A 12,016-nucleotide genomic window follows, 5' to 3' on the forward strand; every position below is an offset into this window, starting at 1 on the left:
CTGGGTGACCTTTGCACCCATCTGTCATCCCTCGGTCTCGGCAGAGCTGCCGCTCCCCCCGGCTTTCCCAGGGCCCCCTTCCCTTTGTGGTCACTCCCATCTCCAGTGATAGCCATTTGCGCTGAAATCACACTGGGAGCTCTTCCAGGCCAGGGCCCAGGCCTGCCTCGCTCCCCTCAGCCTCCCGGCCCAGGTACTGTGTGTGCTCAGCGCCAGCCTGTGAAGCGATGCCCTTTAGGAAGGGGGGTGCGCTGGCCTTACTGTCCTCACCATGACGGGCTTTGTGCCCATCCAGCCAGCATCTGGTCCGGCCGTGTCCCCAGTGGTGCCAGGCCTGGGCTGGGACCGGGGCTGGTGCTCTCCGGCGGGAAGGAACCAGTGTCTGCAGGCCGGCCAGACGCTCCTGAAACACCCTCACCCAGCCGCCCGCCAGGCCCAAGCGGTGGCACGTCTGTTCCTCGGCCAAGCCCTGGCACGAACGCCCGAGCTTCCTGATGTGCACGCGCATCTGTGAATCCATGAACATCACGCTCACCAGGAGTGTGTTTGATGACAGATCCGGAAGCGCTTGGCACGTTCTAAACAGTGGCTGGCACTGTGAGGCTGGCAGCAGCGGCTCGCCCCAGCCTGGAGCAGGAGGGAGGGGGAAAGGGGGCTCCCGGGATGAGGACGCAGGGCCCATCCAGCCTCTGCTTCGTGGCTGGGGCCCAGCGGCCCAGGTGGGCTGCTTCTCTTGGCTTCTAGAGGATGGGAAAGGAGCCAGCAGGGGGTCTCTGGGGTCTTCTTACACACACCCCTGCCACACCGCCCCTACCCGCCCGCGCCTGTGTGCTCCCGTCACCGCCCTGGTGACACTGAACTGTCATCGCCTGTTCCTTGGCCGTCTCTGATGCCAGCTGAGGGCCAGGAGGGCAGGGATGGGGTCTCGTCCCGCAAACCTTGCCAAACGCCGACAGCCAGGTGGGGCTAGAGGGGACCGGCCAGGTCACGTGGCCAGCCAGCGGCGCTCGGGGCCTTTCCTGCTTCCCTGGCCGTCTCTGAATTATTATTATTGAAGCACAAAGCTTGGGGGGAGGGGAAGGGAGAGCCGAACCCCGCACTCCCCCACTTGGCTGCCTTCAGGTGTCCTGTATCGGAAGCCAGAGGAGGGCTTCCCCCCTGCCTGAGGAGGGGTCGCTGGGCTGCCCACCCTCTGGGCGGCTCTCCAGGCTGACCTCCTGGCCCCCTCGGGTCCCCTCAGGCGGGAACGTGGAAAAGCAGCCCTGCTCGTCCTGGCCGCTGGCCTTGGGAACCTGTGCTTCTTGTCGGGGGCAGCAGTAACAGTACATCGGGCGTTGAGAGGATTCAGTGAGAAATGTCTCTGAGTGCCTGGCGGGCACCTCAGGCTCCCCCACTTGCCCGGCGAGGCCCTCCCTGCCCCCGACTCCAGGTGGCAACACCCCCAGTCACCAGCAGGGGGCGACCTCCCCACTGAGACAGCAGTGTCCGGGCTGACCCGGTAACAGCCACCAAACCCATCTGGGTCCAGGCTTCACCCTCCAGGCCTGCTCCTAGGAGGTCCTAGGGTCCCAGAGTCCCTGCCTGGAAATCGGAGGGCGGGTGGTACAAGCCCAGCCCCAGCCCAGCCCAGCCCAGCGGCGCAGGCCCCGCCCCTGCCTTCCACAGGCAGGGGAACGGGGTGGGGTGGGGTGGGGCGGTGCTCCAGCCGCCCGGGGAAGACAGGAGGCGGGCGGGCACAACGGCCAAGGGGACTGGGGACGTCCCAGGCCTGCAGAGACGGCGGGTTGGCTCGGGGGTGGGGAAGGGCTCCAGGGAACTGATCTCAGTCACCTTGGGGAGCGAGTTCCCGAAGGCAGCTGCACCCCAGCCTGGCCGAGGGGCATGGCGGGATGTGGCCACCCAGCCCATGGGCACAGGCAGCCCTTAGCAGCAGCCACTCCCCAGTCCTTGGGAGAGAGGGCGGACCTCCAGGCACCAGAGGAACGAGGGGGGGTCCGGAGGGCCAGGGAGGCTGGCCTCAGACGTGACCCAGAAAGATCTGACCCTTCCCTCTGCTAAAAGGGCTCCAGGGGTACCATCTGCCCCTCCTCTGTGTGCCCATCACTCCAGGTGCCTGGGCTGGCAAAGTGGAAGGGCTGCCAGGAGCACGTGGCAGATTCCTGGCCCAGGGAAGGCAAACAGCCCAGGAGCCAAAGTCTGGGCAGGCAGAATTTGGGGTGGTCAAACTCGCCCGGCCCGCAGCAGCCGGGCAAATTGTGGGTGTGGACAGTGCGAAGGTGATGTGTGGCCTCACTTGTTCAGGGGGTGCTTAGTGTCGGGGTTGGCCTGGCCCACTCCATCGCGAGAGCGGGTCAGTCATGTGCGGGCAGGCGGGCGAGCGTCTGAGCAGGAGCGGAGTTCGGGGTGGGCGTGGGGATGGCGAGGGGCCGGGCGGGGGCGGAGACGGGCGGTGGGCGGGGACGGACAGCGCGCCGCCTAGCGGTCCTCACGGACCGGCCGGATCTTCATCTCGGAGAACTTGAGTGAGTACTGCCAGCCGGTCCAGGAGGACCACTCGACGCCGTCGGCGTAGGAGGCGTGCGCGCCGCGCAGGTACTGCCCGTTGAGGTTGGATGTGTGGCAGTTGCGGTACCACCAGGCGCCGCGGTAGAAGGCCGCGCAGTTGTTCTCCGAGTGGTCACTGTCTCGGTCCTTGGTGGTGAACCTCATGCCGCTGTGCTTCAGGAGGGAGTCCCCTGCGCAGGTGCACACACAGGTGTGTACTCACGGGGGCACAGGGGCGTGCATGCGTCACAGCTTCCCATACACAATGCAGTCCCCTGGACGTGCGTCCAGGCTGTGCGCGTGCACACATGCAGACACGCGCGCCCCCCCACAGGCACACTGGTGCACACCTGTGCGTGCACACCTGCCCCGCCGCCACGCTCGGTGTCCACGCAGCTCACAGGCACGCACGGTGCCGCCTTGGTGGTCCCTAAGGCTGTCCCTGCGTCTAGGCAGCCTCTCCCTCCTCCTAGCTTTGTCACACACTCCCTTTCCTTGCTTTCTTGCCTTGGCCTGAGAGGAGAGACACAGCCCAGAGGGGGTCTAGAGGCTCAGCAGAGCCCAGACTCCAGCTGTCCTGATTCCTGGCTCTGGGCTCACTTTGTTCATCTGCAAAATGGGTGGTTTTGCAGGCGAGGCCCTGCAAGCTTCATGTGGCTGGTGTGAGGACCAGTGGGGACTGGGAGGTGGCAGTGAGAAGCCTTGATCCTGGCGGGGAAAGACCGCCTTTGTCCTCCCAGCTGGGGAGACTGCTAGGCTACCCTTGCCCTTCCCCATCCCCGCCGTAGCCTGGAGCCCCACCTGCAGTGCCCGAGTAGCCGGCCACAGTGAGCGGGTACCCATCTTCCTCGGGGTCCACGGAGAGCAAGCCCACGCCAAAGCTCCCATAGTGGGCGTAGGCTGTGCCGTTGTCAAAGTCCTCCAGGTCCACGTGTAGCTCGTAGGCTGCCTGCGTGGTCAGGGCGTGGATCCTCTTGAGCCCTGGAACGGGGGAGAGAACGGTGGGAGACGTTGGGGGGGCCTAGGAAGCAACCTCCCCAGAGAGAACCAAGGAGAGACAAGAGTTAAGCTCACGTGGCTGCTGAGAGAAAGACAACCACCGCCAAGTGTATGCTGTCAGTCCTGGGCTACTTCCTTCTTCCTGCAGGCCTGTGTTTGGCAGGAAACAGGACTGACAGCTTTTCATGTTTCGTGTTCTCTGTGCTCGCTTTAAGTCAGACTGTGCCTTCCAAATGTTTTAAGCTGAAGGCTGGTAGAAAGACTGCAGGAATCAGGAAGAGTCTGGAAACTCTTCTGGATTGGGGGTGATGCCACCTTTATCTTCTCTGACACTCTGGGCTCCAGCCAGACGGGATCTGGTACTCACATGCACTTCCCTGGCCTCTGAGCCTTTGCACATGCTGTTCCCTCTGCCTGGGACACTTGGCCCTACTCCTCACCTGGCTACCTTCTGTTCATTTTCAGGTCTCACTTCCTCAGGAAGGCTGCCTGACCTCCTGTGGAGGTTGAGGACCTCTGCCAACCCAGGTGGCCCCATCGGTGCTTATCATTCTGGTCCTGGCCGCCTGTCTCCTTGTCGGGCCTCCCCCGCCGTGTGGAAGCTCCATGAGAGAGCAACACAACTGTCCCGCTCACTGTAGAACCCCAGCATCTGAGGGTGGGTCCAGCGCACAGTAGGTGCTCAATAAATGCTGGCTTCGTGGATGAGAGGCAGAAGACCGTGCCCTCTGCCGTCTCTGGGGCTTGGCTCTGGATGGCCCCTCACCACCCCTGGCCCCCTTCCTCCCCCACCCCACCGCAGCCCCCGTCCCTCCCCTCCTCAGTTCTCCTGCGCCCTCCTTGGGGGGTCTCACACCAGGCCCTCCCCCTCCCCCTCCCCACACTCGCTCACACTCAAGGTGCTTCCCTGCCGGTTTGATTACCTCTTGATTAAGAGGGCATTTAATTAAATGCCTTACGAGTTATCAGCATTGAGTGACATCTCATCAGCCGCTCCCCCCCCACCCCCCGCCCCGCTTTCCTTTCCTGCACGGGTCAGCGGGTCAGCGTGTGCACGGCCCCAGGGTGTGAGGGCTGTGCGGCCCCCCCTCCCCACCCAGCCCAGAGGAAAGCCTCTGGTCCAGGGTCCAGGTCCAGGGCAAAGGAGAAGGAGCCATGAGAAGAGCAACAGCCGTACAGACAGCAGACCCGCCAGAACCTCAGAGCAGCCACCCGCGCTCCTCACCGAGGACCCGGCCTCGGGAGCATAAGGGCCTCGTCTCCCTGCCTCTCTCGCTCCTCCCTGGGCGGGAGGCTCACAGCCAGCTGCTGTCCCTCTCTGGGCCCCAGGCTGCACACCCGTGGAGGGAGGGCCAGAGGGCTTTCCAAGCTGTAAAGGGAAGACTATAGGCAACAAGGACAGCAGCTGCCGCCCTACCTGGACGGCACTTACAAGTGCAGGCACTGCTGTGAGCGCTGCACGTGGATTCGTGAAGCCAGTGGGATGAAAACGAGTCCAGCGTAATTGAAGTGTCCCTGTACAGCTCTTAGAACAGCGCCTGGCCCATTGCACACATTATCCAGGTGTTTGCTGCTTCTGTCAGGATCCAATGAGGCAGGTGCTATTATTTATTTTTATTTTTATTTTTTGCGGTACGCGGGCCTCTCACTGTTGTGGCCTCTCCCGTTGCGGAGCACGGGCTCCAGACACGCGGACTCAGCGGCCATGGCTCACGGGCCCAGCTGCTCCGCGGCATGTGGGATCTTCCCGGACCGGGGCACGAACCCGTATCCCCTGCATCGGCAGGCAGACTCTCAACCACTGCGCCACCAGGGAAGCCCTGGCAGGTGCTATTATTATCCCCGTTTTAGAGGTGAGGAAAATGAGGCACTGAGAGGTTAAGGAACTGGCCCAGGTCACACAGCTGGTAAGTGGCAGATCTGGGATCTGAACCCAGGCAGACTTGCCCAGACTCTGTGCGCTCATTCAGTACTTTTGTTTTTAAGGTATTTTCCCCCCAATTTTAGAACTCTATTTATTTATGTTTTCAAAATGGACACTGCTTTACATCATCATCATGAAAATAACGCATGGTCTTTAAACAAAGGAACAAAATCCAGTAGTACGTGAAAAATGAAGTGAAAATGTATCTTCCCAACTCATCATCTTTTGTAAACAATTATTTAGAATTAACTACTGTTAACAAGTTGATTGATGTACTCCAAGACTTTAAAAATATGTCATTCATTTCTTGCCCAGGACAAATAATGTGATCCAGGAAGAGGGCAAGAGGGAGAGCAGCCCAGTGGGGATGCTAGAAGGTTCCTTTCCCCACCACTGAGTGGTCGCTGGTGCCCATCATTAGCACCCCACTCCTGCGGGCGAATCAGGGCTCCCTGCGCAGTCCCGGTGCCCATGAGGGTGCCCTGAGGGAGGGCCGGGTTCCTCTGGGATTTGGTCCCCCTCGCCTCTACCCTTCTTCCCCTGAAGGCCACCTCCCTCCCTGCCTCTACCTCCCCCTCAGTCTTTACTCTCTGGGTTTCTCCAGCCCCTGTTGATCTGCCAGGATGCTCACAACACTGGGGGCGAGCCAAGATCCAACCCCATCATCTATCAGAGTTCAGATCACAGACAGTGGGGAGGAAGACCCTGGTGGAAGAATACTGAGATGCCCATCATCACCCCAATGAGCTCCCAGATGGATTAAAGACCTGAACCTACCACCTACCACTGAAAAAGCATTTTAAAAATACTCCTATTTAAAAAATTTTTATTGATATAAAACTAGGAGGGGAAAGCAGGGCCTAAAACTCAGAAGATATGAAGGAAACGACTAGCAGAATTGACTACATAAAAATTGAAAACTTCTAGGAAATAAGCAATAATGTTACCAAAAAAAAAAAAAAAGCTGAAAGACAAATGACCAGGAGTAACTATGTATCATGTGTATCTGACAAAGAATCAATAACCTTAATATATAAAGAGCTCCCATAACTCAATAGGAAAAGACAAAACACACGATGAGAAGGTGACAGGAGAGTGTGGAAAAGCAGAGGCAGGGAACAGCGCAGGGCAGTCGAGGGCTGGGCTCAAGTTGACATTCTCGTCAGGGCTCCCTGTCTGTCAGGAGCTAATCAGGGCCCCGCTTAAATGCTTCTCCCACACCCGGTGGCTGCCGACAGATTTCAATTAAGATGCCGGGAGTGGCAGAGGCACCAGTGCTGCTCCAAGTGGGTGGGTGGTGCTGCAGGAACAGGGTCCCCACCTGGCCAACTTCTCCCTATCTTTATACACCCACCTGGGTGTAGGGGATGGGGAAGGGACTCGCCACCTGGAAGCTTCTCTCCCCTGACCCCTATCCTGCCCTGCTTTCATTCACTCAGTTCAGAGTATGGTTCAGAGCTTGGATGGACTCCTGCGCGTGAATCCGGCTCAGGCTTCCCCGCCTCGTGCGCGTGCACGCACGCGCACACACACACACACACACACACACACACCAGCCTATGACTTGGGTTACTTGCCACCTCTCTGGGCCTCAGTATCTTCATCCCTAAAAGGAGAGGACACAGCAGTTCCATCCCCCTTGTGTGGGCATGCGGTGTCAGGGCTGATGTATATAAAATGGGCTGAGCGCACAGCAGGAGTGCGGTACGTAGGGGCTGAGGTCACGAGGTCCATCGTGGGGTGTCTGGCCTTTCCTGTGGCTGGTGCTCGCCTGGGCACTGGGGACACAGTGGAGGTCAGGGCAGAGAGGGTCCTGACCCTCTCATGGACTCCAGGTGGGAGGGACATAGACAGTGCAAAGCAGGTGCCTCTGTGCACAGGAGAGTGGGCACGCATCTGCATCCCGCCCCTGGGACCCACCTTCTCCTGGGTTACCTGGGACCCTCCTGACCCCCACCTGGAGCCCAGACCTTGGCACCCAGCGCCCCCTGGTTAGTGCTCCCGGCCAGCCACATGCCTCTACCTTGCTCTTCCCTCCTGCCTGGCTGGGGAAGACTCCCGAAATCCGTGCCCAAGAAAGCTGAAGGGGGACAGGTATGCCGTGAGGTGATCAAGGTCATTCAAACGATGCTCGGGGGTGGGGCGGGGGGCGGGGGGGGCACGTGGCTCCAATGACATGTGTTTATTTTATGTTAAAAATATAAATGGGAGATGACTGCTAAAGGGGCACAGGGTTTCTTTTGGGGGTGGAGAAAATGTTCTGGAATTAGTGGTGACGGTTGCACAATTCTGTGAATATACTAAAAACCAGAGGGACTTCTCTGGCAGTCCAGTGGTTAAGACTCCACGCTTCCAACGCAGGGGGCATTCCTGGTTGCGGAACTAAGATCCCCCGTGCAGCGCGGCCAAAGGAGAAAAAAAATAATGATAATGAAAACCACTGAATTGTGCCCTTTAAAATAGTGAATGATATTCCAAACAAACCAAAAAAGCCCCAAACCTGACCTCAGGCCACAGCTTGCTCCCAAATATATACATGACCTCCGACCTGCGATGTTTACAGATGTCATTCTTTAGAATGAGATTATGTGAGATATTTACATTTTAAAATACTGAGTGAATTTCAAGATAAATAGTAAGTAAATAATAGTGATAATAATAATATTAACATAAGCTCATTGAGCCCTTACTTTGTGCCAGGCAAGGAATACGTGCCGGCCCCGGGACCGTGGGAGCTGGGGCCAGGAGCGCCGACCGGCCGCTCTTTGGGGAGATGCGCCCGCGGTGTCCAGAGCACAGCATCGGGCAGTGCTGACCCCCAAGCGCAGGGCAGCACTGGGGTCGTCCTGGTCCTCCAGCCCTTGCACTGGCCACAGCTGCCTGATCCGGGACAGCGACCAAGTCCCAGGGCGTCCCCGGCAGGAAAAGCACACGTCTCTGCGGGACACGCCCCCCCGCGAGCGCACCGCCTTTGGTTTCATGCTCGTGGAGCTCCTTCACACTGGACGCGCTGACCCCCTCTGCACGTAGCACCAGGGAGGCCCGGACGGCATCCACGTGAGGACGGGGCTCGGACGTGACAGGGCGTGGCGCACAGGGAGAGGGCAGGCCACCCCGCGGGCCGGGCATCAGGAGGCTCACCTAGCCAGTGCTCGCCCGTGAGCTTGCCGAAGCCATCCCGGTACGCCTCCCAGCCTCTGAAGAAGTTCACGGAGCCGTCCTCCCGGCGCTGAAACACCTGCGAAGCAAGGAGGAGGATGGAGAACTAGCTCCAGGTTTCCCGGGACCCCACGTGCGTCCCCCTGCTCCACACTCTCCCTTCACCTGCCTGCTTGGGGACAGCAGGGGCTGGGCCTCCATTTCCCTCCACAGCTCCCACCGGGCCCCAGAGCAGAGCAGGGACTCGGGAGTCTCGTGGTGGCCTGAGGGGGGACGGACCGAATGCCCCCAGGCCCTGAAACGTCCCCTCAAGAAGGAACCGGGGTGGACTGGGGTGCAGTGGAGGAAGCCTGGCTTCCAGGCCCACCTCTGCCGCCCCACTGTGGGACCCTGGACGGGTCCCATCCCTTCTGGGGCTTCGGTTTCCTCACTGGTCAAATAATAAGGGGGTGAGCAAGGGTCCCTATATCTTTTCACAGGTCAAAACAAAACTGAACAAAACCCCATTCTCAAGTTTTTAAAACCCGATAACACACACACACACACACACACACACACACACACACACACACAGGCCTGGCCGCCAGAGCTCTCTCTCGATACGCCCCTGCTGCAGTCACGCACTGCACATCCCCCCTTATAAAGAACCTGGGCAGGGGATGAATGGGGGCTTGGGAAAGCAGAGCCCCGGCCACCTCTCAGGGGAGGACCAGGGGTCCACAGCCAGCGGGGGTGTGACTCGGATACTGACAAGCAGCCCGGCTGCCTCTGTTCTTCATTTTAATAACATTGCTGGTTTGGGAGTCGGGAATCCCATCGGTTAAATTGCTTTGAAATAAGTACCGCGCTAGTCCAGGCCAGAGCTGCCTCGAGTCTCTACAAGATCCACTGGCAATCCTGTTCCCAGCTCGCCCCCCGCCCCGCCCCCCAACTCTTTCTAACAAGCCTTTCTCTTGCTCATTTGCAGAGGGAGGCAGCATCCGCCCCCAGCACCCCCATCCGCGCCCACGCCGGACGTGTTAGAGATCTGGCCGCGGCACCCGCGAGCCGCCCGTTTCATCCCCAAGCAGCCGGATTTCAGCCGCCCGGAGCTGCATCTGCCCGCAGCTCCGCATCTGTCCGCGGGGACCCATCCGTCACAGCGCTTGGGCAGCTCTGACCTCAGGTGGCAGGAGGGAGGTGACACCTTTTTTTCTTGTTCCGCTACCTGCAACCTGGCCCAGCCCTGACACGTGAAAGCCCTCAGAAGGGCCGGCGCGGAAGGAAATTTGATCAGGCTCGGAGATCTGAGAGCCGGCGGAGAGAGGTATTGATGGCTGCAGATCGGGACCCTGAGCACGCGCCCCTTGAAAGGCCTGATCCTGGCAGAAGCTCAGATGCTCCCCCGAGAAGACATCGGACAGCGGAGCCTGTTTCTGCAGGAGGAGGCGGGGGAGGGGGGGCTGGAGGGGCCGGGGAGGGGGCATGGGGGGGCAGTGGTTACAAACCTGGGCTCTAGAGCTCGGGCTCTGCCCCTTACAGCACCGGCCAGTTACCCCACCTCTCTGAGCCTCAGTTTTCACATCTGTAAAATGGGGGCCCCGGCAGCACCTCCCCCATCGGTGACCCACCGAGAGTAAGCTCAGGGGGCCAGGGCCACCCCTCCTCCCCCTCCCTGGCCCCTGCCCCAGGCCACACCCAGTCCCTCCTTCCAGACTTGGGCCCTTCTCCTCCTGAGCCTCCTGTCCCAGGGCACGTCCCCAAGCCTCATTCATTTGCTCAAATGTTCCACTGAGCATCTCCATGTCAGGAGCAGGGTGGGGAGACCAAGTCAGGGCCCTCGGGGCAGAGGAGCACGGGGAGAGGCCTGGCTCAGGGGACCCCCACCCAGGCGGGAAGTAGGACTGGTCTGACGAGTGGCGTGTGGCCAGCGGGGCCGGCATCTGGGAAGGAATCCAGGGTGGCCCTGAGGAAGGGCCGGGTCCTGGGCCCTGCGTTTCCCAAGGTGTGGTCTGGGAAAATCATTCCTCCCTCCGCCGCCCCGCGCCCCGCGCCCCGGGCCACGCTCTCCTCGCCCACTGACCAGCCCACCTCCCGGGACCTCAGCGAGGAATAAATTACCGAGTGGCTGGTAGTAGTGTTGCCGTCGGTATTGTTGTTCCTGTTCCCGCTATTATGAAGTAGAAGTGGGGCTACCACGCTTCCAGGCACGGGCAGGACCCGAACCCCAGAAATGGGGACGGACGGGCAGAGTGGCCAAGACCGGCTGGGGTTGAGAGCTGACCACAACATATGCTCGGCGTAAGTCTTCCCTGCCCGGCAACACGCACGTCCTTACCCCAACCCTGGGAGGCTGGTTCTGTGTCCCCTGGGCCCCCTCCTTGTTACAGGAGACAGAAACTGGCCAGAAGTTAGGTGGCCGTGAGTGGGCAGTCTGAGCCACACCTCACCCCTCAGCCTGAGGCCAGGCTGGACACCCGGAGGCCAATGTCCTACCCCCCACGTCCACGCTCTCATTTGTCACTGGCCAGGGCTTCCCAAGTCTGCCCCCTTGCCTCCTTGCCAGGCCTCTCGAGGCAAGAGCTGACCTCTAAGCCACCGTCCTCGGCCCCTCTTTCCCTCTGCCCTGCGGGGCTGGGCGCCAGTAACAGGCAAGGCCCCTGCTGGGGCTCGGTCTGGGTGTATGATCAGAGGGGATGAGCGCACGTACAAGGCCACCTGGGCCTCCCTGCCTTTCTCCTCCACCTGGGAAGGTATCTGCAGTCAGCCGCGAGCGGCAGGCATCCCGCCGAGATGGCTCGAGTCCGCAGCAGCTCAGAGACCACAGCATCGTTTGCTAACACGAGCGCTTTACCCTGAGTGGTAACGAAGCATGAACCACCCCTTGAAGACACATCCACGCCGCGTGGCTTTTAGACTTTTGGACCGTGGTCCAGGGAAATGCGGTTCACATCATGACACACACACTCACAGCTGTTTGGATCTGAAACAAAAGCTTCCCAAAGGATATACGCCTTTAAGATGAATAGGCACTAATATTTTCTATCCTGTTCTATTCTATTCCACTCTATTTGATTAAAAGAATAATGTCGATCACAACCCATTAAATTGATTTCTCCACCTGCCCACGGAGCACAACCGCAGTTTGATGTTGCCGGCTTTTGCCACGGGCTGCCCTGATTCCTTGGTTCAAACGCTGAGTGACAGAGCATGCTGGGCCCTGGCTGGGATCTCAGACTCGAAACCCTGGCCTTGCCCTCGAGCCGATCGCTGTGCATCGTGGTCAGCGGAAGCATGTTCCAAGTGAGCACAGGGCACAGGTCATCCACGGGTCCTGCGAGGCTCCCAGGAGCGTGTTTCCTCTGATTCAGAGGCTCAGGGTGAACTGCAGCTGTGGCTTCAGATTCCTGG

At 59.9% G+C, this 12,016-nt stretch overlaps 1 protein-coding gene across 1 annotated transcript in view; it reads right to left on the bottom strand.

Moving 5' to 3' along the window:
- Nucleotides 1-2,475: 2,475 nt before the first annotated feature.
- The window catches only part of FIBCD1 (fibrinogen C domain containing 1), a gene marked incomplete at its 3' end in the record, with an annotated part of 30,223 nt that continues 20,682 nt past the window's right edge, over nucleotides 2,476-12,016 (bottom strand). The window contains exons 5-7 of the mRNA XM_079926819.1: nucleotides 8,609-8,705; nucleotides 3,346-3,525; nucleotides 2,476-2,735 (exon numbers count right to left, since the gene is read on the bottom strand). Of these exons, the coding sequence (XP_079782945.1) occupies nucleotides 2,476-2,735; nucleotides 3,346-3,525; nucleotides 8,609-8,705 (537 nt within the window). The remainder of the gene's footprint in view (nucleotides 2,736-3,345; nucleotides 3,526-8,608; nucleotides 8,706-12,016) is intronic.

The sequence above is a fragment of the Stenella coeruleoalba genome, assembly GCF_951394435.1.
Source record: "Stenella coeruleoalba genome assembly, chromosome: 7".
Taxonomy (NCBI): Eukaryota; Metazoa; Chordata; class Mammalia; order Artiodactyla; family Delphinidae; genus Stenella; species Stenella coeruleoalba.